The sequence below is a fragment of the Chinchilla lanigera genome, unplaced genomic scaffold (assembly GCF_000276665.1).
Source record: "Chinchilla lanigera isolate Chin_1 unplaced genomic scaffold, ChiLan1.0 scaffold00044, whole genome shotgun sequence".
NCBI classification, from domain to species: Eukaryota; Metazoa; Chordata; class Mammalia; order Rodentia; family Chinchillidae; genus Chinchilla; species Chinchilla lanigera.
The window spans coordinates 1,175,448-1,203,261 of record NW_004955445.1 but is presented as its reverse complement, the minus strand read 5'-3'; the positions used below and the strand labels follow the sequence as shown (position 1 = coordinate 1,203,261).

General features: G+C 40.6%; 1 protein-coding gene across 1 annotated transcript in view; it reads left to right on the top strand.

Annotated features, from left to right (window-relative positions):
• The window catches only part of Rab22a (RAB22A, member RAS oncogene family), a gene marked incomplete at its 5' end in the record, with an annotated part of 56,992 nt that overhangs the window by 21,671 nt on the left and 7,507 nt on the right, over positions 1-27,814 (top strand). The window contains 4 exon segments of the mRNA XM_013518261.1: positions 13,149-13,230; positions 22,648-22,719; positions 22,805-22,911; positions 23,526-23,635. Coding sequence (XP_013373715.1) covers positions 13,149-13,230; positions 22,648-22,719; positions 22,805-22,911; positions 23,526-23,635 — 371 coding nt within the window.

Genomic DNA, 27,814 nt, shown 5'->3' with positions numbered 1-27,814 from the left:
GCACATTCACCACTGTATATTATTACACATCTTTGTTAGCTGAGGCACGACATCTGACACATGCAATTTAAAAGAGGAGAGACTTATTTTGACTCACAAACGTATAGATTCTTTATATATTCTTTAGTTATCATAAATATTTTCTTCCATTCTGTACCTTGTCTTTTCTTTTTTTTTTTTTTTTGTCTTTTTTGAGACAGGGTCTCACTATGCAGTTCAGACTGGCCTTGAGCTCACTTTGTAGCCCAGGCTAGCCTGGAACTCCCAACGATCCTCCTGCCTCAGCCTCCCCAGCTCTGGGATTCCAGGCATATGCCACCACACCCAGCTTCTGTCTTTTCATTTTCTTAGCGAGGTCTTCTGATGGAGTATAGTATGATGTTAATGAAGTCCTGGTTATCACTTTTGCCTGGTTCATGCTCTGTTTTGTCCTCACCAAGGAACCTCTTTCTGCCTAAAGAGCTCAAAGGTACATAGTCTTCTAAACAAGGTCAGATGGCTCATGCCTGTAATCTCCACACTTGGAAAACCGAGGCAGGAGGATCACCACAGAGGTTAAGACCTGCGTAGGCTTCATAGTGAATTCAAGGCCAGCCTGAACTGTGTAGTACGACACTCTCTCCAAGACAAGATATTTTCGTGTGTTTTCTGCTAGGATTTCTAGTTTCAACTTTACATTAGTTAGCGTATCTGACATTATTGGGGATTGAGTCCAGGCCTTTACACTGCCTACATTCTCAGCCCTTTTTTTCTTTTTTATTTTTGAGATAAGGTGTCGCTAAATTGCCCAAACTGCTCCTGAACTTGGATCCTTCTGTCTCAGCCTCCCAGGGTGCTTGGATTATAGCCGTGCACCACCACATCTGGCTTACAGTGAGTTCTTTGATCCATCTCGTTAGTTTTCTTCATTGTGTGAGGTCAAGCTTATTATTTTTCCATATATCCAGTTATCCCAGCATTGTTTGCTAAAGGACTTGAAGAGTAGTTCAAAAATTATATTGAGAATCAGGCATGATGGCACACACCTGTACTCCCAGCGGTCTGAGAGGCTGAGGCATGAGGATAGCATATTCGTGTCCAGTCCAGACAACTTAGTAAGATAGTCTGTCAGAAAAAAAATGTTTTTTGTGTTTTTTTCTTGGTGAGACAGGAACTCACAATGTCATCCAGGCTGGCCTCAAATTTTCCATGGTCCTCCTGCCTCAGCCTTCCAAGTACTGGGATTACAGCTGTGTGCCACCAAGCCGGGCTGAAAATTTTTAATAAGGGCTGGGGATGTAGCTCACTATGAAGGCCTTGAGTTCAGTCCCCAGGATTGCAAGTTACTGAGCCTTTTGATCATTGGACATTGTACCTCCTTGTTTATTTAGGTCTTTATTTTCTTTCTGCATTGTTTCTTTCAAGGTTTTGTTGCATTTTTTTCTTCCTCTTAGCTTTTAATTTTTCCATGCTTTGTTGCACTGGCTAAGACTTGTAGTATCATAGTGAAAAAAAGTAGAGAGCCATCAACCTTACCTTTCCCAGCCTTACAGGCAAACACTAAATTTTGTACTATTGAATATTTTCAAAAGCATATAGTATGATGTTGGTTGTAGGTTGCCCACTATTAGGATGAAGCTGTTTCTACTCCAGGTTTGCTGAGAGTTTTTATCAAGAATAGGTCTAAATTTTGTCTTAATTACGTCTATTTAGATAATAATACTGTTTCTTTCCTTTTTTTCTGTTCATATGGTAGGTGACGACTCTATTTGTATGTTGTGTATAACAAATTGTCCCAGTGCTTAGTAGCTCCAAGCAGTGAGCATGTATTATCTCACCTTTTCTATGGCTCGAGAAGCCAAATGGCCTAGCTAGCGTGGCTCTGGTTCAGGGCTTGTCATGGTGTTTCAACCAACATGTCAGCCAGGCTCGTCATCTGAAGGGCTGGCTAGGGCTAAAGAGTGCTCACTCACATGACTGTTGACTGGAGGCCTCGGTTCCTTGGTTTGCTGCCAGACTGTGAGAGTCTCCCGAGGGTTGCTTAAGTGACCTCACAACAAAGCAGCTACCTTTTCCCAAAGCAAGTGAATCAAGAGACAAAGCAAGGAGTCCACAGCGCCTTTGTAACCTGCAGGGCTACAGAGTCACCTACTAGGGCTCTATTCAGTAGAAGAAAGTTGCTAAACCCATCCGAGACTCAAGCTCCACTCTTGAAGGGAACAGTATTACACACATACAGTGTACACGAGTGAGCATATTTTAGAACTATCACAAATTTAATTTCATAAATTTAACTTTTTTCTTGGATAATCTGCATCTGATAATAAACATCAGGTAAACTGAGAAACATTTGACAAAACAACTGGTTTTTAAGTTTCAAAAGTCTCAAGACATAAAACGTCGAGAGACCCAAGAAACTGATCCAGATTGAGGAGACTAAAGAGGCATAATAACTAAATGTAAGATGTGGTTAACTGGATGTTTTGCCAGAAGATTTCTTTTACGACAGTTGACAAAACTCCAAATGTTTCAAGGAATAGATGGTAGTAATGTGTCAGTACAAATTGATGATCTTATTCTGCTTATATAAGAAAATAATCTTCCTTATAGGAAACGTACCCTAGCATTCAAAGGTAAAAAAGCAATTCAATATCAAATGATTCAAGATAAATTCAATGTTTATAACATCTCAACTACTTGGAGAAAAAGTAAATTCTTTATGTTATACTTATAAAGTAGAGATTGGTTTGGTTTATTTTGAATTAGGAATTGAACCCAGAGAGCGCTGAGCTACACACCAACTCTTTTTATTTTGAGTCAGGGTCTTGCCCAGGATGGCCTTAAACTTGTAAACCTGCGACAGCCTCCACGTAGCTGGGATTACAGATGTGTGCCACTGCATCTGTGTTTCAGAATTTTTTTAAAATATTCACTGTAAAGTACTCACACACCCCAACTGCACCCAGATGTCATTTAAAAAAAAAAAACTATTTAAACTCTGAAAGCAGCAGGTCGTTCAGAAGAGATCCATGGCTGCTCTTGTCCTCTGCTGAAGCAGAGGGATAGAATCTTCCATAGATAGAAACACTTGGGCTGTCCACTGGGGAGGCTCTGGGGCAAGTGATCTCAAAACAGCCTTTCCACAGGATCACTGTCTCCACTAGTCAGAGTGACCACAGCCAAGCCCTGCTATCCAGTTCCAAGTAGGAGTAGAATTGGATAGCAAGGAGCCATCCTCAAAACCCTAACCCAGTTCACATATTCTCTATTCTGGTGTGTGGCATCTGCTGTTAAGCTTATTACATAAAATGTCCACTTAAAGTCAGAACAGTAGAACCACAAAGGGAAGACAAAGATTGTTTTTTGTTTAAAATTAGATGTTGTTGATGTCACATATACAGTCAGCTTCAAGAAAGACTAGAAGAAGAGAATGTAAGAAACAATTCAAAGGGTAATGTGCAAGAACTTTCAAAACTGGAGTGATCAGTGTGCAAATCCAAGAACATCTGCAAAATCCACTTAGAATAAAACCAGAACCATAGCGTAGGTGTGATAACAGTCAAACTGCTGAAAACCAGAAATAAAGGGCATATCTTAAAAGTGGTCAGGCCGCATGCCTGTAATCGCAGCACTCAGGAGGCTGAGGCAGGAGGATCGTTGTAAGTTTGAGGCCAGCCTGGGCTGCAAAGTGAGCTCAGAACCAGCCTGGACTGCATAGTGAGACCCTGTCTCAAAAAAAAAAGCAATCAGAAGAGGTGTTTTTTAAAAAGCAGGTTATATATGTAAGAGAACTGTGATAAGAATTATCACTGACTTCTTAGCAGAAATAACGGACACCAAAAACAGTGAAATGGTGTCTTTAATATATTAAAAGAAAAAAGAGAAAATCTGCCAACCAAGAATTTAAAATAAGGCAATGAGAGTATAATGGATGGGAAGGGACTACAAAGAATCAGACAGTCAGATTTTTATGTTGTTTATGAAATAGTATATTATTTGGATATAAGCTGAAATTTAGTTGTGTAATATAATCCTTAGAGAAACCATTGGAAAACACAAAGTCTAGCTAAAATGCAGCACAGAAGATTAAATAGATTATGAAAAATGTTATTTTCCTAAAAGAAGGGGAGCAGAGAAACAGTCAGATAGGAAATTTAAAGCCTTTCATAGGGTTGAGCTTTAGAACAATGGTAGAGCCCTTGCCTTGTATACCCAAGGCCCTGTATTTAATCCAGCACCCCCTGAAAAATTAAGTTAAATTAATATATATGTGTGTGTGTGTGTTACACTTCCTTTAATTTGCAGCATTTATATTTTTTTATAGACTCGGTGGTTTGCCTAAGATGAGGACAAGAATAAATTGGAAATGCAGCGGAGCTTTCTGGGGTTATAGAAGTACTATTTATCTTACTTTGGGTTATGGTTACATGAGAATGTGAAATTTCAAAACTCATTGGAATAAAAAACCTACATTTGCATTTTGTTATACACCAGTTGTACCTCAGTAAAGTATATATAATTGTGTGAAATTCTTTTGTGTTAATCGGCCTTCTGTCACTATCAGAGAATGCCTGAAATAAATAACTTAGAAAAAGAAAAGGTTCATTTTAGCTCAGTGTTGGAGCTTCCAGTGCCTGATCACCTGAACCTGTGGTGAGGTGACACAGCATAGTGGGAACACGGGGGTGGAGCAAAAGTGTTACTTCATGGACAGTGAGCAAAGAAAGTGAAAAAGGAAGGGACAGGTCAGGCCCCCACAGTGACCCAAGTGCCTCCCATCAGGCCCCACCTCCTAAAGATGGTCACCGCTTCCCACCAGTGCCAGGTGGGGGACCAAGCATTTAACACAAGAAACTTAGGAAGATACTCATGAAGTTATTCCTTGTTTTCAGTGAGAGAACTGAAAAACAAGAGTTTTTAGAGTTAACTGACACCTAGCAGTTTGGTACCCAGTTGGTGGCAAAACCAGTAAAGCTAGATAGTCTGGCTTAGAGCTCTGCATTCTTACCCGGTGTACTATTTTACTTTTGACCCAGCAAGTTTTAGGACTGTACCATACAGATAAGTACCTATAAACTCCAAATGACAGGTTCATAATTGGGCAAGACTGATACTGGCAACATGATTGATTAGTAAGGGTCTGATTGTATGAAGTATAGTACAGTTATTTAATACAATAAAGGATACAGCTAGAGAAAACATTATATGTTTATATGCATTGACGTCTTAGGTATAGTTTAGGGTAGAAAAAAAAAAGCCTATGTTTAAAGAAAAAAAAAGGATATAGGGGAAACTACACAAGATTGTATTTATGAAAGAAACTGGTAAGATCAAGTTTCCAAAGAGAGGAGCTGGCTGGAGACATAGGAGGGAGACATTCCAGTATATACCCATTTTGTACATTTGGGATATTGAAGCATGTGAATGTACTCCCTCTTGCAGAAATTAAGGAATACAGTTACAGTTTAGAAACGACTGAAATAATCATTATGCATAGTTACCTCAGCTCCCAGAAACCTGGCTTATACTTGCTCAGAATTGTCCCTTTTGTCACCCCAGTCAGTACCCTGTGGCTTTTGTGTATCAGTCAGTCTGAAATTGTCCCTTTTTTCCATTCCTAGAAAGCCTACTCCATCTTTGTCCAACATTGTTTCCAGGAGCCTCTTAAGTTGCTTCCCTTTCTTGGTTGGTGTTTCCATTTTGTTTTGTTTTGTTTTGTTTTTATTTTTGTTTTACCTACATGAATGTCACTGCTTCTGCCTCTTAAGGTCCTTAAAAGTAGTAGGTAGTTGGGTGACTCTTGTTCATCCATGTAGGGGCCTGGGGCCTCGGAGAGTTTGTCTTCTAATTAGGTAGCATCATTCTTGTTGGTCACTTTCTTCACTTTAGCTGTCTTTTCTCAAATGCCATGTGGGATGACTTCAGATGGTACACAGGTAAAATTTTTAATTTATATTGATAAATGTTTTGTTATCTCTTGGAAAAACTAAAACTAGTCCATGAAACTTGTAGGCTTTTAATTTTACCAATATTATTGCTTAGACAAGGCTCCATTTTAAAAGAGAAATGTGATTTGTTAAAATATTCAGAAGTACTGTAGACAGAGCACGGGTATAGCAAAAATGATAGCCATGGTGCACTGGCCTCTGGAGATATGCTGGCTTACAGAAGATGGGGTCTCATGCTAAGGAGGTGCTTGTTACCAGCCTCCGTCAGCTGTCCCCTGCCTGCCTGGAGCTTTTTCTGTGGTCTTCAGACACTACTTACCTCTCTGCCCAGCCATACCAGATCTAGCCCTGCATAACAATAAGGCTATTTCTTGCGACTTTACAGTTCTGTCCTTCAATTCCTGGTGTTCAGTTCCGGAACGTGACTCTCTTCAGTTCTTGTACCATCAGGCTAGTCAAATTCCTTGACTCTTGAGTTCAGCTTAAAATTCATCTCTTTTCCAAAGCCTTGTGTGATATATTCATTTCCTCTTGCTGTTACAACCAATTACAGCAAACTAACTGCCTTAATAGAACACAAATGTGTGTTGCAGCTCTGGAGATCGGAGGTCCAAAATCACTTTTGCTGGCTCACAGTCAAAGTGTTGCTAGAGCTGGTTCCTTCCGGAGGCTCTAAAGGGAAAATTTGTTTCCTTGCCCTTAACAGCTTCTAATGATTGCCTCAGTGTGCGGCCGCTTCCTGTCTTCATGGCCCATCACTTCTGTCTCCACTGCATCTTCAGATCATCTCTGACTCCATCTCCTCCTAGTTCCTTTTGTAAAGTTCCCTGTGTTGGATCCATCCCACCTATGTAATCTAGGATCCTCTTCTTCATCACTAGATGATTAACTTACTCGCATCTGACGAATGCTTTTTGCCATATGAGATTACCTACTGACAGGTTCTTGGGTTGTGGTATAGGCTTGCGGGAGGCCTTGTTTAGCCTCCCACACTTGGCATCACCACTCCTCGCTACTCACACTTGGCTTTACCTCTCTGCTCCCACACTCTGTCCTTTCTTCACTATCTTACAGAATATGTGCCTTGTCATTATCTGTTTACCTGACCAGTTCCCGCGGTGTGGTTCTCTCAGGGGCAGTGGGTCTTGTTCATCTTGCCTGCCCGGTCTTCCCGCCATACAGTGGAAGGGCAGCTGTTTGAGTAAACAGAGCTGCAGTGCAAGACATCCTAGTGGTACTGCAGAGAACAGGCTTGGTTCCTAGCTGCTCCACTTACTGACTCTGTTTCCTCAGTTTCTTACCCGTTCAGTGGTGGGAAAGAATCAACCCAACCCAGGGACTCACGGTAAGATTAAATAGGGTCACACACATGACAGTAGGAGAGCACCCAGCAACAGTGAACACCTGGCGTGGGGGATATAGCTCTGTGGCACAGTGTCTGCCTGATAAGCGCAAGGTTCTGAGTTCGATTCCCAGTACCAAATAAAAAACAACACCTAGTCAGGGCAGCTGATGTTTTCACGGATGCTGTTTATCATGTGAAAGTGTACTGTTTGTAAGGTGTTCTTGACTCAGTTGGGAAAGAGGAGGCGAAACTCTGTTACATACTTACCTTTGCATTTAAATGATACTTTCCTTGATTTTAACTATTTTTCCAAAAGTGTTCGTGCATGTGACCAAGTGAAGAAAGTAATAAATGGTTTGCTTGGGGTGACTGTGACCCTATAGGTTTCAGTGGGTAGTGGCTCTGAGAAGAAACTGCTGTGCACTGGGGCAAGATATCCCTTAGGTCGGACTAGTCTAATATACCCTTGTGTAATGCTAACCATCCTTGAGCACCTGTTCAGTTCCCTGCACCTTTCAGGAACTTCCTGAAGGGCCCTTGGTATCTCTGTTAGTGGAACTTCTAGATCTCACATGTGTTTTGCATTTTTTGTTTTTTTCTCCTTTTTATGGTTCTAGGGGTTGAACCCAGGGTCTTCACACTGAGCTACATCCACAACTCTTTTTTTTTTTTTTTTTTTTTTGAGACAGGGTCTTGCTATACTGATAAGTTGTCCAGGCTAGGCTGGAACTTACGATCCTTCTGCCTCAGGCTCCCAGAGTGCTGGGATTGTAGGTATGCGCCATTGCAGTCTGTTCTATTTGGTCTTTTTAAGTTTGTTTATTTTTAGACAGGGTCTTACTATTTAGTTCAGGCTGGCCTCGAACTCACAACAATCCTCCTACCTCAGCTTCCTGAGTGCAAGAACATGCACCACCAGGTCCAAGTGGTCTTTTTGTTTCAATCTTGGTATTTAATGCTGTTTCTTTCTATATAAGCTAGAGATCCAGGTATTTGAGATTTAAAGTGATTTATTTTGTTGTTGTTGTTTCTTTTTTGGTACCAGAACTTAGGGCCTTAGGCTTGCTGGGCAGGCAAGATTTAAAGTGTTTATAAGTTACACTCTTTTGTTAATTTTGAAGTGTACCAAATTGTTCATCTTCCAAAGGCATTATTTACCTATATTATAGAAATGACAGTATCTCATGTGCCATTCCAAGAAAAAGGCTCACAAGTAAGAGATTCTCAAATGTGATGTCATAGTACATCTGTGTTCCAAGAGATGTAAACAAGTAACTGCAGTTAATGTAAAGAAATTTTTAAAACATCTTGTGGCATGTATTTTCATTAGGAACACGTACTCTGACCAAAGATGATGACTATTTGGTGTGCATGGAAGTCATATTTTTGGAATGTCATGAAAAATGGAAAAGTATATGAAAGGCATTCAAGCTTTCAGAAATAATGCTAGTAGGGACTTTAGATTAAAGAGGTAATAAGATCTGCCTAGGCAGACTGAAGAGAGACGGTTTAGTAGTGAAAAATAAGGCTATCAGACAAGTAAATGGCAGGCTAGAAAATAAAAATGTATCATTTGAATGGCAGGGAGCCACTGCCTGTTTTTCAAAAAGCAAGATATTGAAGTTATCATACCCTCTGCATCATTTAACTTGGACGTTAAAGGAGTTTGAGCGACAGTAGAAGGGAAAAATTGTAGTAATCCTGCCCAAAGATTAGGGTCCAATTTATGAATTTATATCAGAGGTTGAGGTTCAAGTGTAGATTATATATAAAATGAAGAACCAGACAGCTCTTCTGCAAAATTGGATGCAAGTAACAAAGGACAAAGAGTAGTGGCAGACTAGTTTCTGTTCTATAGAAGGAAATTTAATGTTCTAAGACAGAACGTGGAATTTGGAATGATTGTCAGGGTAAGATGGAGGTAAGCCCTATCTTCATGATGTTAAGTGTGATGAAGTATCTACATTATATAGTTAAAGTAAAGTCAATCACATTTGAAAAGCTGCTGTCCTCAACAGGCAAGATTGGAGCTATGGCAAGAAATTAGCCATTGAGGCAATCAGAAAGCCTCTGCCCTGGGGCAAGCCCAGAGTTCAATGTGGATCACTTGAGAGGTATAACATGGTATACCTCTGCCCAAGTCTGACCCTGAGTCCAGGGTGTTATTACTACATATAAGAACCAAATCTGAATGCTGAGCAGAAAGAAATGGTTCTTACAGATATGATAGCTCAAGATTTCATCTCTTAAAAATGAACAGAGATACTTATTTGCTTTGAAGAGACATTGTGAGATCCAGAGAAAGAGAGGTGAGAGATCTCACCCTAGCCACCTGAGCTCAGACTCGAGCAGCAGCTCCTGATTCAGTGCATGAGTGAGCAGCAGGGATACCCCCATAAAATAAGTGACTTCTTAAAATGCCTCAGTGATGGAAGGACACAGTAGCTAGATTTTACTTATGGCCTGTTGGCTGGGTGGAGGTTGAATCAGGATCCTGGGCATAGCCCACCCTGCCCTACCTACTTGAACCACTTCTCTCATGCTGTAGACACCACACCCCGGGTTACAATTAAAGAGCCAAAATCTCTAATCTTGACTCTTTACCTGCACTTGATTGGTGGTACTTATTTTATGCTTCAGGAGTTGTTGGAATAAGTAGTTGATGGGCACCACAGAAAATGTGGGTTAGAGTTCCAGGATAGCAAGGAAGAGAGTTGAAGAAGGTGGCCCTCTTACACAGGGAGAACTACAGCAAATTCCCTGCCCCTTATGAACCTTAGAGTTCTCATGGGTGAATTAGACATTGAAGAGGTAATTTTTTAAAAAATGAACTGCTCAGCCATTGTACTAGGAAATTCTTAGGAAATGGAATTGGATAGGAAGCTGCCTGATTTGAGTGGGTGTCCCAAGCGTCTGTGATCACTGACATTTCAGTTGAGATCCGAAGAATAAGGAGCATCCAGCCAGAGAAGACTGGGGTTGGAGGTGAAAGTGAGCACTATTGGAAGGATTTCAGACTTGGAGAACAATTTGATGACTACCATGGCCCAAGCCAGATGTACTGGGATCATGAACCAGAATGGCAGTGATGTATAAGCAGAGGATAAGACATCACTAACTCAGCCAAAGTCAGAAAAGTAAAACTCATGCTGGTGTTGGTGGAAATCCACCCCTTCTCAAGTTGGGAGTGTCAGCCGGGAAACTTGTTGGGAGCCAGAGGACTTACAATCTTTTTTTTTTTTTTTTTAAAGAATGTTGAGACAATCAGGTACCCTGAGGAAAGAGCGTAATAGGGAGTGGCAGGGAGCTGGAACACAAGCATAAGAATGTGGCATAACTTCTGCATGGAATGAGAAAAGGCTTGAGAGGCAGCCCAGCTGACACAGGGTAGAATCTTCTTGCTTGTGTACCTGTATTGTGATTTTCCTCCAGCAGGACAGACACTCCACAGAGTCAGGGTAGAAGAAGCACATGGAGAGGCTGTTGGGGCCTTTCCAGGTGGCTGAGGCAAGGATTGCTGTAGTGGGCAGTAGTATGGGCAAGTGGTACCAATGACAAGAGGCCAACAGATACAGAAACCCAAGAAGAGAGCGTTGGACACAAGAGAGTGGACCAGAAGGAGTCGCCATGAGTACCAAGGCGGATGCGCCGGAAGGGTGGTCCAGAGCGAAAAATGGGCTAGTCCTTTCAGTCACTTTGGTTATCTATGTGTTGTCTGTCTCATAACACAGTGATAAAAGTTTATTTTATTAGAGGGAAATGATTGGTAAGTAGTTTGGACTTCACTGAGTTCTAGTTCTGTAATGAAACATTTCCTTTTAATTATTGTGTTTACCTTTGTCAGGTTTTGGTGTGCTTGAAACATACTTCTGTGGTCCTTTGAGCAAGGATAGATGCATTGGATGCACAGGTTCTGTGAAATTGGGTGCCTGGTTGCTGTCCTCAGTGTAACTCCACAGCCATAATTGATGGAGGGTTGAGTTGCAATTGTGCTTTTGGCACTAATTGCGAAGTTTAAACTTTCCTGGAGCTGCCCTTAATAATAATAATACCTTGTATAGATACAGAGCTTTATAATTTACAGAGCACTTTGACATATATCATTTTATTTAATCTTTATAATACACAATGGTTTTTGAACGCTTAGTTCTTTCCTGTGAGAGAAAACATTTGCACAACCATAGGGAGTCACCAAAAGTTTCCCTTTTTTGGGGGGAGGTTAGTTTTTAAAAATTTTATTCAAAAGTTTCTTGTTACAGTTTCCACTTATTGATTATCTTCTATGTACAAGTCACTTCACTAAGCACACAAAGGTGTAAGTTTTCAGTAAATAAATATCTAATTAAAAACACCTATCCAGTAATATATGATCTTGCCTCCTAATTCACTTTCCTTTCCTCATCACCATCACTATTTTGAAAGCTAGTTCCATGCCGTACATTTATATAAACATTGCCAGGAATTCATTATTTCAGAGTTACAGTTTTTAAAACTAAAAATTGTGATATTCTTCTAAGCTTAGTGATTCTTCCAGAAGTCATTCTAGTAAACTTACACTTTGTTAAAGATTATCTCTTGCTTGAATCTCAACAAAAATATTTCACACTCTCAACATGTATAAAAAGGCCTAGTCATTGCCTTCACTGTCTTGATTGAATTGATTGGGGTATGGTTCAAGAATACAACTGAGACTTTGGCCCAAAAAAGCTTGTTATCCAGTAGAAGCTAAAAGAAAAAAAAGGGAAAAAAAAAGACCTCTAGGTTCTATAAATTGGACTGTTCTAGGATGCTGTACAGAGACAAGGAGAGAAAGATTTCCTAGGAGACTGCTTTCCAGGTGAGCTGGAGAGCAGAAGGTAGTGTGGGAATGAGGTCTAGTAGCAGGGTACTTAAAGTTCTATTTAGAAACCCCCAGAGTATCCAGGCACTGACTCCACAGAAAATACATAAGCTTTGAAGTCTTACTGAAGATCCTCCAAAAAGTAGGGGATCCCAAAAGTAATTGGAACTTCTGCCTTCAATGAGCTATGTGACCTGTAAATCATGGTTCCTTCCTCCATCAAGGGCTGGATGAGACCCTGACGTCAGGATTGAACCTCAGTTGAGAAACCTGTTTTAAGCCAGATATGGTATTGATAGAATAATCCCAATATTCTGGAAGGCTGAAGCAGACAAATCATAAATTCAAGCCCAGCCTCGGCAATTTAATGAAGCCCTGTCCCAGAATTTAAAAGGAGGTTTGGGTGTAGCTCATATGAAGGCCCTAGGATCTATCCCCAGTACTGTGACCTCCCACCACCCCCCTGACACACACACACACACACACACACACAGAGGGTTGGAGAATTGGATAGGGGAGGGGACAAAACTTGTTTTGTTGATGAAACTACATGGGGCCACCTGTGCTGAGGATACATCAGGTCAGCATGATGCAGCAGTTGCTTCTTCAGGTGTTCTGCTCATTCTTAATTCTTAAGTATCTTAACTTTATTAGCTTCAATGATACACTAGTGCCTACTCAGCCATCTATGATGGGATATAGATTTCATAACATCTTTTAAAATAATAACTCCTGTGTTTTATAAGGGAGGCTAATGTCTGAATTATCCAATTCTGTCTTAGTTCTTTAGATATGGAGCTTAAGCAATGAGAAGCTCAAGAATTCTTCCTTCTTTCTGCTGGGCAGTTCTGTCTAACACTTTTTTATTTTGACAGAATATACAGCCAGCATTTGAGCATCCTATAAATACTCCAGAGGGGAACATAATTAGGATATGGCGTGGAGCTGGGAGTTTAAGCATAAGTGATGTTTCCGACTGGGGCTGGAAACGTGCTTTAAATAATTGTATTCTGATCATTTAGGTCTTTCTTTATAGGGCATCTTTTATGACCAAGACTGTCCAGTACCAAAATGAGCTACATAAATTCCTAATCTGGGATACAGCTGGACAAGAACGAGTAAGTCTCTCTTTATTTTCTATGTGTTTTTCTGAGGCCCAAACCAAATTAAAGCTCCAACTAAACTGTCAATGTCCCTGTCATTTCACGTTACTCACTGCTACACCCGAGAGACACATTTATTTCCATTTGTGTAGGCCAGCCTTTTTCTTTTCAATTAGAACCACAAAGTCCACTGATGGAGAAAGTGATAATGGGCACTGAGGGCGTTCTTACACTTTTTAGTGTCTTAAAGTAAATGCTGACTAACAGGCCTGATAAAATCCCACTCGAGCATTATGTGTAATTTGGGGCTTCATCCTCTAGTAAAGACATAAAAGAATTAGTGGTAGAAGGGGAGAGTTAAGCACAATTCATTTATAGTCGCCTTTTAAAAACTAAAGAGGGAACTTTACAGCATATAAAGTTTGAGATTTAAGTGAAACGGATGAGCTAACACAGTGCCTTGCAGGAGATACTTAATAAAAATGCCTGATGATAAAATTGACCACGATGGTAATCTGCCTGAGGAAGAGCCTCATCCACAGTGGGGCTGGCTGCAGCAGCATGGGGGCAGATGGGATTTGGTTATATCCAACCACATACCTCCTGCCTCATCTCCCCAGTTCAATTTCACTGCCGAGGTGCCTGTGGTGGCCACCCCATTGTTCAGCTGGCATTTAATTTTGTTTTCGAATAGTACTATCAAAACAGAGCATCTGATGGATGCACAGTGCTATCTTAGGCTCTTAAAAGTATACCAGAAGTAATCAGGAAAAATAGTCTGTCATCACGGTCTTATCTAAGACAACATAGATATTGTGTATGGTATAAAATCTGACAAGAGTCATCACAGACAAATGGAAAAAAACAAAACAAGCCATTACTGTTGTCCTAGATGTAGACACTTTTATATTTGTACCGATTTAACGTCTTAAGTTTGCTTTGTTTTCTTCCGTTTTTAACGCTGCATGTCATGCTCCCATCCAATTACTCATCTGAGATACATCTGCTTATGGACCTCCAAGCTTCACTCGCTCTGTGCTGGTGCTGTGTATCTAGAATAGGACGTTTAGGATTGTTAGACCTTTTGCTAACCATCACTCTTCAGTCTTTTAGAATTAGTTAGCAGAATCCTCCTGCATATAACTATACACACAACCCTGGGATCTGTCCCATTAGCTACAAACTCACAGGGCTCTTCCTACTGGTAACATACATGCATTTCCACTGAAGCCCAAGTTTCAGTTACTCCCTACAGATACTTGATGGTACAGCAAAACCCCTATCATAAAGAATTATGCTGGAATATAGATCCCATTGTACTTAGAGTCTGTCCTAGGGTACACTGTGAAAGATAATATCCCCTTTTTTGGAACATGACAGGAGAAATAACCCAAGGGTATATACCCCTCCCTTTTGATAGCATGATTGCAGATGTCTATGAAATTCTGTAACTGGCTAATTTGGCTGCCTCTTGTTTGCCTACTTCTAATTGATCTGAGATGTGAACCTGCCTCCCCACCACGTTAAGCACCATCATGCAGCCCAGTTCTGAGCAGAAGATGGTCTTGAGGCCAGGCCGGGGTAGGGCCCCTGACCAGCAGGCCCTGCATTGGGGAAGCAGGCAGGAGATTCTAGCCAAGTATTATTTGACAAAAGCTCATGTCCAGGGCTGCCAGATTACAGGGCATAAGAAAAGCTAAATACCTGATAGCTCATCACAGATGGTTTGAAATACAGGGACAATCATGCAGGACATATCTGTGAGCCCATTCTGGGTCAAGGACTGCCCATTTTTCCTGGGCAAGGTTGCAAGGCTCCGAATATGCCCGCTGCAACTATACTTATTTCACCTCTTCCCATCATTCTGTTCTCTTAATGCCGAACTGCTTATAGATCTCTAGCATGCCACACAGTCTTACAACCTCGTACCCTTCCTTCTACTGTTTGCCTGAAAAACTCCATCTAGCCTTCAGAACCCACTTCTGAAGGGGGAACTTTCCTAACCACCTGTATTTTTCAGATAAATAACCATGTTACCATATACCCATGTTGCTCAAACCCAAATCTGGAGCTTCTCTTGGGGTCTTGATATGTCTGTTTTCTACACATACAGTGGTACCTCAGTTCACAAATGCTTTTGTTTGTGAACTCTGTATCTGGTAACAAGCGTGACCGTGGCTATCTTTCTTGAAGGAACATGAACAGGGCCATCTTTTCCAGAATTGTGGAATGAATTAAGTTCATGAACTGAGATGCTACTGTATCTGAGTTCTCCATCTCCACTACCAGCATATTATTCTCAGCCACCTTTTACTTTCAAGTTTTCCTGTATCCTTCTAACTGCTTTCCCTGTAGCCAGCCATGACCCACCTCATTTCTCACGGGATCCAGAGTCTTTGGGAAACGTAAACCAGGCCCTGCTGTCTTCATGCTAATACCCTTCAATGATTGACCACTGCTCTTTTTCTTTGGCCACTCTCTGAAGAGGCTGACGGAGCTCACATGCCCTCTGTACTTCTCTCACTAGCGCCCTCCCAACCCACCCTCACTCTCCCCACTGTGTCCCAGCCCACTGTCCTCCGTGCAGGTCCTCAACAGCCCTTGTCATCAGGCTTTTATGTGCATTGGTCTTTCTCACTGGAACACTCTTTCCTCCATTCACAGGCTCCTTACCAGCTTTTGGTCTCAGATCAAATGTTGTATCCTCAAAGTTTTCCCCAACCTCCCTGTTCCTAAGCTAGGCCCCCAGTTCATTCTCTGTCATTGCTTGTATTCAGTTTCCTAAAGACACTCATTACAAGTTGTAATTAGCTGTCCATCTCCTCACCTTTATTAACCATCTCTCCCACTAGACTATAAACTTCAGGAGTTAGGACCACAATGTCTTGTTCACTACCGGCCCTAGCACAGTGCTAACATAAACTTCATGTTCAGATACTGGTTAGGTGAATCAGGAAATGAATTCTCTGTGTCCTGAACAGCCTTTGATTGTCCTCGTTCATGCAGTTGTCACTTGTACCCTTACTTATCTGCCTTCCATTAGACTCTGAGTTCCTTGATGCAGGGACTATCTTCATGTCTCTCCTCTTAGCACATGATGTTGATGCTAGTAGATTCATATCAACTGATTGCTGTCCTACTTACCCTCTACCTACTTTGACCGTGTGAGTAGATCATACCTCAAACTAATTTTCTGGTGTTACATTATCTATTTAGTTCTCTACAGTTCATAATGGAACCAAAAACTGTTACAGAATGAGAACCCTGGGCCAGGGAGACAGTGCCACAGCACCTGCCTGGCAAGCACAATGTCCTGAGTTCAATTCCCACTACCAAAAACAAACAAAGAAAAGGAAAAGAAAGGAAAGGAAAGGGGAAAGGGAAAGGGAAGAATGGGAATCTTTTGTGGTTAACTGGCCGTTCAGACATCGTCCTCACTTGATCTTAGCATCTGTTACAGTTTTAGCAAATCAGTTGTCTTCTGATGGTCAAGTTAACAACTGGTTGCAAAGTGATTTTATTAAGTCCATGAAAGTGATTTTGGAGAATTTTCTAAATATTGTATGAGGTCCTTGACCATCGGTATCTTGTTAAATGAAGAGAAATACTGATCAGAATGCTGATATAGGTGCTTCAGAAGATAATAGTTTGTATATTAAAGGGTAAAAAGGGGCCATAGGAAGATTGGCAGCACCCTCAGATATTTTTGTAGAAACTGCCACTTTATGGTAGAACTATGAAAACAAAATACTGTGGTATGCTAGATATGCTATATATTGCATATACTTTTATCAGAAGAATCATCAAGTTGTCAATTAACTTTATTTCTGTGTTCATTCAAAAAATTAGTTCCTGGATGTAAAAATAAACCTAAGTTTTTTCAACTACCAGGTAAAATGAAATTAGTTTTCATGATTTTAAACTCAGTTTTCTCAAGGCAGAGCCTTTATGAGTCCTTTCTTGTCCATATTATTTGCAATCCTGAATGAATTTGTTTTGTCACATTTTCCCACAAGTTATCCTTTACTAACACAGGCTTGTACAGCTACATTGAGACAGATACAGCTCATACATAAGAACCAGGAATACGTACCATAAGAAATGTTTTTCAAGAAATAATGGCTGAAACATCATAAATGTAGTAAGACATTTCAAATGCTTGCCACCTCTATGAGATGACCTAGCAAAAAGCTTCTTAACCAGACTCTAATAGACACTGCCCCCAGACCTCAGGATTTATATCCCTGCATCTTCATGTGTTTTCTCCTGGTGGCTCCTACTGAGGTCAGAACTCTAGGAAAGCGCATACCCACTTATTATCACAGAAGTCATGTAAAAAATTGTTCTCATGTTTAAAATCAGAAATAAAGTGACTTGGGATAATCTAGGGTGATCCAAGCGCCAAATCCAATCTGCTGCCTGTTTTTATAAGTTGGAGTTCATTGAAACATAACCACACTTGTGTGTTTCTATTTGTTTGTGAGTGCTTTCACTCTATAGTAGCAGGCGTGAGTAGTTACAACAGAAGTCGTATCACCCAAAAGCTGAAACTATTTACTGCCTAGCACATGCCAGAAAGTTTGATGTCCCCTGATCTATAGCCAGATTTGAAGCACAGATGCGCTGAGATCTTTTGAGTCTCTTCATATGTTTCTGTGTCTTTCTTTACACCAAAAGGATATGGAAAGAGTTTTAATGTCAGTAGCAGAAGTATGGCTTCTACTACTGACATAACAGCCTAACCCTCCCACAGACAGTAATTATATACAATATATACACTCGGGACAATTTTTTTTTTTTAAATGACTATTTAAAGGTACTATCGAGCAACCAAATGTGGACAGGAACTGAAAAGGGGCCTATGTGAGACGCAGTCCACATCTTTACAACTTTTCCCCAGTTGGCACTACCCAGTCCAGTGGTGATGAACTCAGACACCATGAGTGTTACAGCGGGCACACAGAGCCCTCTCTGTCAGCATGCGAGCCAAGTTGCCCCAGCAGCTGAGTGCTGGATAACAGTTGTTGTTTTTTGATTTTTAAACTAAATACCTCAGCATTCAGGGTATATTACAATGTTGGCACTTTGCAATAAATAAGTGAGTTTTGTTGCAGTTTGGACATTTGGTCTCTAGAAGGTTCACCATCACTGCCCTAGTCAGAGTGCTACAGGGTAGATAGGACTCAAGCAGAAAGCCAGTCTTTTTAACTTGTGACAGTTGAGGACAGAATTTGGGACTGCTAGTGCAGCTGGACAAAGAAGAGGCAAATTCCAGAAAAGATACTTATAGTAAGGGGGGAAGGCCCAAAATCTGTTTATAAATACCTCTCAAGCCTTTGATTAACCCCAAATTGTGAACGTACAGAAGGGACATTACAAAATGCAATAGAAGCCAACAGCTAGAAGGGTGACAAGACTGAGCAGAGTTATTTGTTGCCCACTATAGCAGAGCTGGAGTTTGGTATTTGAATCCAGTCCTGCCACATCAGAAGGGATTGATAAACACCTTGGGTATTCCATTGAAACCTCAGAGAGCCAGGCTCAGGAGTAGAGATCATGTCCTAGGACTAAGGACAAAACCAAGTAAACGCTAACAATTGTGAGGCCAGTCTCGAGATGATTGGCCAGTAATTTAACACCTTTAAGAGCAGATAATAGAGACTGCAGAGTCTGTGGTGCATCTGTCAAAATCACTGTACATATGAAAGAGAAAGGCATGCCTAGTGAGTAGAAGCAAACCCCCAGACAGCCCTGGTGTTACAATATACAGACACAAAATTAAAAGCACGTTTTAAATGTGTTCAAAGATTTAAAATAAAGTAACCTTAACCATTAACTACAAGTGGGAAAGCTCACACGGAATGGAAACTAATACAGAATTAAATGGAAATGCTAAAACTGAAAGCCACAGTAGCTAAGATGAAAAATTCCCTGAATCACTGGGCAAACAAATGAACAGAAGAATAGGGGGGAAAGGGTAGAAAAATATGAAAAGAGTCTCAATACACTGGGAGTAGCTTCAAACAGTGTGACAGGCATTTAATCTGAGACCTAGGAGAAAAAAAGAGGTAAGGACAGGAAAGAAATGTTTTTCAAGAAATAACGACTGAAATCATCCCAAATTTGGTGAGACTGATAACTCACAAAGCCAAGTTCAGCAAACCTATACGTATAACTGAAACCATATATAGGTATATCATAGTCATATTGCTGAAAAACAAAGATAAAAAGAAAATCTTAAGTAATCAGAGATAGAAGACATATACAGGAAAACAATATGGGTGATGGCAAACTTCTCACAGAAATAATGGAGACCAGAAGCCAGTAAGAAGTACAATATATTTAATATGCTTAAAGCAAGAGGGAAAAGAATCCTGCCAGTCTACCAAATAGGAAGTCAAAATAAGAAAAACAAAATCGAAGAGAATTCAGCAATAGCAGTCATAGAAAATGTTTCAGAATAAAGATAAATGACACCAGGTGATAACTCAGGTCCAGATCCGTAGAAAGAAGTAGTAAGCACTGGAAATGGTAAATACAAAGATACAGGGGTTGAAGGCTCACTTTTAAAAGACAACTGGTTATTTAGTTCAAAAATTATAACATTGGATTGTACAACTTAGAGTGTATATAAATTTAAAATATTTGAAAACAGTAGCATAAAGAATGGGGGATAAAAGAAATGACACTCTTGCCGGGTTTAGTGCCACACTCCCGTAATCCTAGTGCTCAGAAGGCTGAGGCAGGAGAATCGCTGCAAGCTCAAGGCCAGCCTGGGCTACGTAGTAAGTTCAAGGCCAGCCTAAACTACCGTAAGGAGACCCTTTCTCAAAAAAAAAAAAGGAATTACACTCTTGCAGGGTTCTGGTACTTTATATAAAGTGTTATGTTTTCAACTCTAAATAGACTGTAGAAAAATGTATATTGTACTTAACAAGAACAACCACTTTTAAAAATTAGCTAAAAAGTCAATAGAAGAATTAATATTTTTAAATTGAACATTAGAGTATAATCAGTGCAAAAGAGAAGAGAAAAAGAAAAACAGAGAAATTTAAAAGGAAATTTAAAAGGAAATGGAATAAATATAAAACAAGGTGGTAAACCTAAATCCAGATACATCGGTAAGTACATAAGATGTAAAGGAACTAAAAATCCCACAGAAAGGCAAGGGTTGTCAGATTGTACCGATAATGCAGGATTCCACTGTGTGTTGGTTAAAGAAGATGACTTTAGATACAAAAACAAAGACAGGAGCTGTGCACAGCAGCCAGCACCTGTAACCCCAGCTACTCTGCAGCCTGAGGCAGGGAGACCACAAAGCTGTAACACAGCCTGGGCAATTTAGCGACTTCGTGAGAGCCTGTCTCAAAGTAAAAAGGGCAGGAGAGGTGGCCCAGTGCAAAGGCCTTGGGTCCATCTCCAGTGTCACCAAATTTGGGACGATTTCAGCCATTATTTCTTGAAAAAAGGAAAAAAGCAAAGGTTGAAGATACCAGAATGGAAGGAGATACACTGTGCAAAACGAGGGGACATGAAAGCATTGTGGCTGTGTTCGCATCTATCAGCAGACTTGAAAACAAGGGTTTTACTGCGGTTAAAGAGGAGCATGACAAGAGCATTACCAGGGTATTCTCCGTGTTGATATGAGGAAGTGTTTTCTTTGTTGGTGGATGGATAGTGCTTATATGAATGTATAGATCTGTCAGTTTACTAGAATGTATAGTTCTTTGCTTTTCTCTCTGTGAATTTTACAAGTTTGATTAAAGAAAAAAGAACCGTATAAAAGACATTACCATCATAAGTACATCAAAAATGAAAGCACAGCCGGGCCTGGTGGCACTCGCCTGTAATCCCAGCATTTGGGAAGCAAGTTTGAGGCCAGCCTGGGCTGCGTAAGTGAGTTCGAGGCCAGCCTGGACTACATAGTAAAACCCTATCTCAAAAAAACAAAAACAAAAACAAAAAACAAGAAAGCTAATACTGTAAGCTTTCTTCCACCTCTATGGTTCTATCTCATTTTCTTATGTGGAAGTCAATCTAAGATTTTAAGTCTTTTTCAGCTATAGTGTAGTTCCCTGTTCAATAGTGCTTTTTTACAGCTTTTATTTTTTGTTTTCTTCTAAAACTTAACATTTTATTGGAAGTTAGCAGACTTCCACCCCAGAGGCTGATAACTTTTCTCACAAAAACTAATGAAAGTTTCTGTTTGTGGGCATCTTGGTCTGGCATTTAATTTGGCACCCTCCTGTATTTACATAGTTCTCACTCATTTGTTTATGGGTGCTTGATTACCTGTGGTGTACCAAGTGCTGAGTCCTGAAATAGTGTGCTAGACAGACATGCTGCCTTCCCTCACACTTCAAAGCTGTGTACTTTTCCTTGGGGAAATTTAACATGAAAGTTGAAAAGCCAGAAGGCTAACCTCATTGATGAAGTGGCAGAGTCTGCAGTCTGCACATGAACTCCGTGTGTGCACCACATGCTGCCCTGTGGGGAGAGCTCCTATGTTGGAAGGTGAGCCGTGAGAAACAGCCAGATGCAATACAGTTAGAGCACGCCGTGCACAGAGGCCAGGCTTCACAGTCAGTGTGCAAAATGAAGATCAAGTAGAGGTAAAATTCTTGTCTTTAGACGTTGGCATCACATTTGGTGGATGATGTCCGTACCAGGATCTGTGCCCAGGAACCAAGTTTGATGGAGAAAGAGATTTTCCGTCTCATGCTAATCAAAAGAAATGGTCCACTAAATCACCCTTCCTATTGAAACGATTATTCCTGTCTCTTTCCTTCTCATCCCTCTATTGTATGCAGTGGAGTGAGGAGGGGGAAGGGGAATAGGGAGGAGATGAACATGCAGAGTTAAATTCACGTGAAATGAGACACATACCTAGCGTTTGAGAATTACCGTTGCATGAAGATAGCGGAAAAGCAAGTTGCAATCTCATTGAAGTAGTGAATTTAAATGTGTGCTTATGTCTGAGACAATCAGCCTCTAGATTACAGGGTGATCTCTATGACACCCCAGCACAGCCACTGCTCTGGAGAATTGTTTATAGCATTCTTTTTATCTCTCTTGATAGCTTGGGAAGCCAAAGTTTAAAGGACTGTTGAACAAATGAATTTGGGAATTACAGCATTGAGTTCAATTAAAAAGGCTTTTTAGCCGAAACAATTGTTTACAGCACCATATTTAATTCCTATAAAACTGTATTCTAAACTATCTTCTGAGAGACATTTCAGTGTTACATTAAAAGTTTCTGCCTTTGATAATTACTGGTTCATTTGCTTTAAAGCATTATGTCATCCTCTTTGGCTTAAGAGAAAGATTACCTTTTGTACAGGGATAATGGGCTTAAATATTTAAACAACAACAACAAAAAATATTTAACTAGTTTTCCCACTTTTGTTGTTTATTTTCCCTTCTCCTCTGCAGTTTCGTGCCTTAGCACCAATGTACTACCGAGGATCGGCAGCAGCTATAATCGTTTATGATATCACAAAAGAAGTAAGACAGTGTTCAGTTTGCCTTACACTACTTTGGAAACTCTTGAGTTGCTCAGATCTCCAGTTATTCTACTTCTCTGTTGCAGGAGACATTTTCAACATTAAAAAACTGGGTAAAGGAGCTTCGACAGCATGGCCCACCTAATATTGTAGTTGCCATTGCAGGAAATAAGTGTGATCTTATCGATGTCAGGTAAGTTATTAGAGCAAGAGATTACAGTGCTGATTATGTGTTCCTTTTCTTAATGAGCAATATCCAGTGTAAGAATCTTGCTTTTATTTTATCTCTGACATTGAAAAATTTCTTTTTGTTATGTGGTTGGAGCCCTGAAGTTTCAGACTGAAATTAAGGTTTCAGGCATTTGGAGCTAATTATATTATATAGAGAGAGACAGGTATGTAATTTACTTAAACACTGGTCACATTGCACTTGACATTATCTGAGATCAGTGCAGCCCCAAGACTCCTACGATGCAGGGTGCTTGAATACGGAAGCACATTTATTGGCAGTTTCTCTGCACCACTTCCGTGATTCCCAAAGCAAGGGCTTTTTCTTTTAATTTAGGAGGAGTATAGAAAACTTAGCCTTTGCTTGGTCATTCCATTAGCTGTATTAATGTTGCTAGTGGTACTGAGTTTTATTTAAACACAGAAATGGTAAGATTGGGAAGACAACATGTGAAAGCTCATTCAGCAGCCTTTTGGAGTATCCCTTGTCATCGTAAATCTGGTTATTAACTGGGTAGATGGGAATAATGGTAAGCTCTTAATGGGTAGAATTTCTGATTTGCAATTGTTGCCTTCCAGAGAAGTCATGGAGAGAGATGCTAAGGACTACGCTGACTCCATTCATGCGATTTTTGTAGAAACCAGTGCAAAAAACGCGATAAACATAAATGAACTCTTTATAGAAATTAGTGAGTATCTCTTTGTCTTACGGGTTTTCTGTATGCAGAACAATTTCTAACAGAGTTATCTTCCTGATGAGAGTCCCTGCCTTAGTTTGAATGGTCTGGTCTCTGATGCTGTCCTCAGTGAGATGAGATTTGAGAATAGAACGATGGTCTGCTTTCCCATCATGGTGTAATGGCTGGAGAGCTGCTGTCTGATGACTGTAGCCTTTCTGGAGAGAATGTCGCTACTGAATAAATAATGCACAGGGCATCGAGGTCACGGAAGCTGTCGTGTCTCTAGCTCTTTCTGTATCTAAATGTGTTTCAATTAGTCATCCAAGGTCAATAAAAATGAACAAAATAAATAAAGGGAAGTGAAATGCAGGTATAATTCTTCTGTACGAAAACCCTGAAAAATTGGTAGTAAGCAAGGAAAGGTAAGTCCTCTCATTCCCACCTTCCCTTTCCCTTTTCAGTGTGTTAATATGGTAACACAAGATGGGAGAGAGACTGCTGCATGCCTTTGGGATCCTTCACAGATTGTATCTGTGTTTATTCATTTCATTCAAATTCATCAAAATATTTATTAGGAACTGTTCCAGGCTCAGGGGAAACAGCGTAAAGAAGATAGACACAGCCCTTGCTCTCCTGGAGTGTGTGTTCTGCTGAGGGAGACGGACGGTGAGCACCAGATAAATAGCATCATTTCAGATGATAAGAGATATGAAGCAAATACTTCAGGACGAGTGAACGTGCTTGCAGGAGGTCAGGGAGGGCCTCTCTGCAGAGGTGGTATCAGAGCTGAAGTTGGATAGAACTAGGATTCACATTAACTGAACATTGCAGGTGGAGGTAGGCAGCCGGCCCTCAAGAACAGTGGACTTATCCGTTAAGACAGCTAAAGCAAAGAGGAATCTTGGTCTTGTTGAAGGTGAGAGGCCATGAATTCCAGTGCCCACCAGGGTCAGTCAGGGACAGCCTGAGTGGAGGACGCCTGAGAGGAGCCCTGGCAGCTGATCCCAAGCCCAGCTGCAGCAGTTGGGCTTGGGCCAGAGTATGGCCCTCTAGTTGTCCACTTGCCGAGCTTGTTTTCAAGCTATGTTTCGGTTGGGTCTTTATATTGCTATCTAGTTTTCTTAAAGATCTTTATTTCTACGCAATGTGCCTGTTGTTTATATCTGACCACTAATTCTCAGAGTACTTTGCAGACCCACCTGACGGCCCATGGCCTGCTAGTGACATACTTTTGGCCAGCCCTTCATTTCAAGGTTAAAAGAGGTGATTTTCATCGTTGCCCTAGATGTAAATGCCAGGTATCCAGCTGCGTTCTTCAAAGGCAACACAAGGCTCATTAGGAATTTTTATCAGTTCTGGGGCTGGGGATTTAGCTCAGCAGCAAAGCGCCTGCCTGGCAAGCGCAAGGTCGTGAGTTCGGTTCCCGGTACCGGAGAAAAACCAAAAAAACAAAAAAAAAAAGGAATTTTTATCAGTTCTGACTAAATAATCTGCGTAGGGCATAATGTGTTAAAACTACCACTGGTTTTTATAGTAAGTGTTCTTTACTATCCCAGTATTAAAAACAGGAAATTATGAACTAGACCAACAGTGGGTACTCTTACATGAAAACTAGCATGGCCAGGGGTGTGTATATAGGTCAGTAGTAAGAGAACTTGTCTAGCATGTGTGTCTGATAAGGTGTGGGTTCCCTAGCACCTCAGCAAGGTAGGGGAGGGTGCTAATGTGCACATACTCATTTTCACTGACGAATGCAAATATTCAGAAAGATGAGAACTGACAGAGACGGAGACTGAATGTTCTGTCCACTGGGTGTCGTCAAATCGCATGAAGGCAGTGTCTGGCATGTTGCTGCTGACCTGTGTTGAAGTATAACACACATATAGAAGAAAACACTTACCAGAAGTACAAGTTCAGAGTGGTAACAAACAGAAGAAAGCCTGAGCTTAGCATGTGGGCTGGGACATGGTTCTCCTACCGCACCCCCCAGGGTAACCACCATCCTGACTGCTAACTCTTAAGACTGGTTTCACCTGCTTTGGGGTGGTTGCAGGGGCTGTTGTTTTGGGGTGGTTTTGGTTTTGGTTTTTGAAACAGGGTCTTACTATGTAGCCTAGGCTGGTCTTAAACTCCCAACAATCTACCTGCCTCAGTCTCCTGAGTGGCTATAATTACAGGTGTATACCACCCCTCCCGGCAACTTCGTGTTTTAAAACATTCTATTTACTTTTGTTTCGCTTCTTTATTCTTCATTACATTTTTGATTATCTGTGTCATCACAGACCTGTAACACATGTATCCTCATGGCTGATACACGTCGCTGTCAAGAGTCAGAGTTTGGAAATATGCGAGCGGGGGCTATCCACAGTGTAATTATCTGATCACATTAGGCATTTCGGTGGTTGTTTCCACTGTAGAGCTATTACAGATAGTAATGCTCTGAGCATTCTGGTCATGTCCTTTGGTGTGAACATCTGTACACATTTTTGGTTTTTGTTATCTTTATGCCCAAGAGAAGAACTGCTGGGTCATTGGATTTGCATGTGTTCAATATGATTTTACTCCCAGTTTTCAAAGTGGTGGCTCTGTCGGTTGATACCACACCAGTAGTCTATGAGGTTCGGTCTCTTTTCGTGTCTGATGAGCAGTTTCTGCATTTCCATGATGGTGATGAAGCTTAGCACTTGTCCAAATACTTACTTACATACTCAGATCTTCTGCCTGTTTCCCTATTGAGTTACCTACCTTTTTCTCCATATTTTGTACCTCTTTATTTTGGACCTGAGGGATTTGTTGTTTATATGTATTGGAAATATCTTCTATTCTGTGGTTTGGCTTATTGGGGGTGGGATTGAGATGGGGTCTCATTGTGTAGTTCAGGCTGGCCTTGGGTTCATTATGTAGCCCAGACTGGCCTTGAACTCACAGTGATCCTCCTGCCTCAGACTCCTGAGTGCTGGGATTATAGGTAGCTTTCATTTTTTAGTTAATCTTTATATAAACTGGTTTTTAATCTTAATCTAACCCAAGATGTCCTGGTTTTCCTTTATAGTGAGCATAGTTTTTTAAGAAACCATTGCCAGTTCATGAAAATGTTTTTTCCTGCTTTGTTCTAAAAATACTCATTCTTTAAAAAATTTTTGTTGCACTTTACAATTGACTCTGTGATACCAGCTGTAGTGGTTTCCATTTATTGAGAAAAACAGTAATAAACTTCAGCAAAGCTCTAAAGAACATTTGTAATTTATTCACCACCACATGTATAGGCATCTGAAAAATTGTAGGGTACTTTCTAGTTGGTACAGAAACCGTACTTGGTACTGCCCATACAGGTTATGAACTGCCCGATATGGTGCATGCTCAAGACTTGGCACCAGTAACCTAAGGGCTATCACAAATTCCCTCCCTGTTAATGTCAGAAGATGTACCTGTCCATTCATACCATCTTTACAAAATACTGGAAACACCAAGGTTGAGAAACAGGATCTCTTCCCTAAAGAGCTTAGGATCTAATGTGAGGAAGCTAGCCCTGTAAACAAATATATCATAGCCTGCTTCTGGTGTTTTGGTGGATTTTAGTGTCTGAGCTCTTAGAGAATTAGGAAGTTGGGAGGGCATCAAGAGAAGCTTTGTACAAGAAGCAGCCTTTGAGTTACCAGCCAGATAAGTAGATTTCAAGTTTTCTCAAAATTGACATTATGCTTCTCAGAGCAATAAACTGAAACCTGTTCATTTTCATGTATTGTTGGTAGGAGAATAAAGTGACAAGGCTTCTTCAGAGAGCCATTTGGTAGCATTTGTCAAAATTTAAATTGCATGTCCTTCTTGCTTTTGTGCTAGATAAGGCACTAGGATGATGGTATATGTGTCAGACAAATGCCCAGGAGTAGAATGGTGTGACCTAGATCCTGCACTCTGTTCGTTTATCCTATACATTACACCATTGATAAATATTGAGAATAAACTAAATATCCGTCAGTAGAGAAATAGTTAAATAAATTGTACATATACACGATACAGTATCGTACAGCTAATAAAGAAGCAGCAGCTCCACATTGTACCGTGATAGAACAATCCCCAAGACATATTAAGTGAAAGTAACGAGAAAGAGAACAGTGCATACTGTTTGCTCCCATTTCTTCTTCAGAAAGGAGAATGAGACATACCAGTGAATGTTTATGACATAGC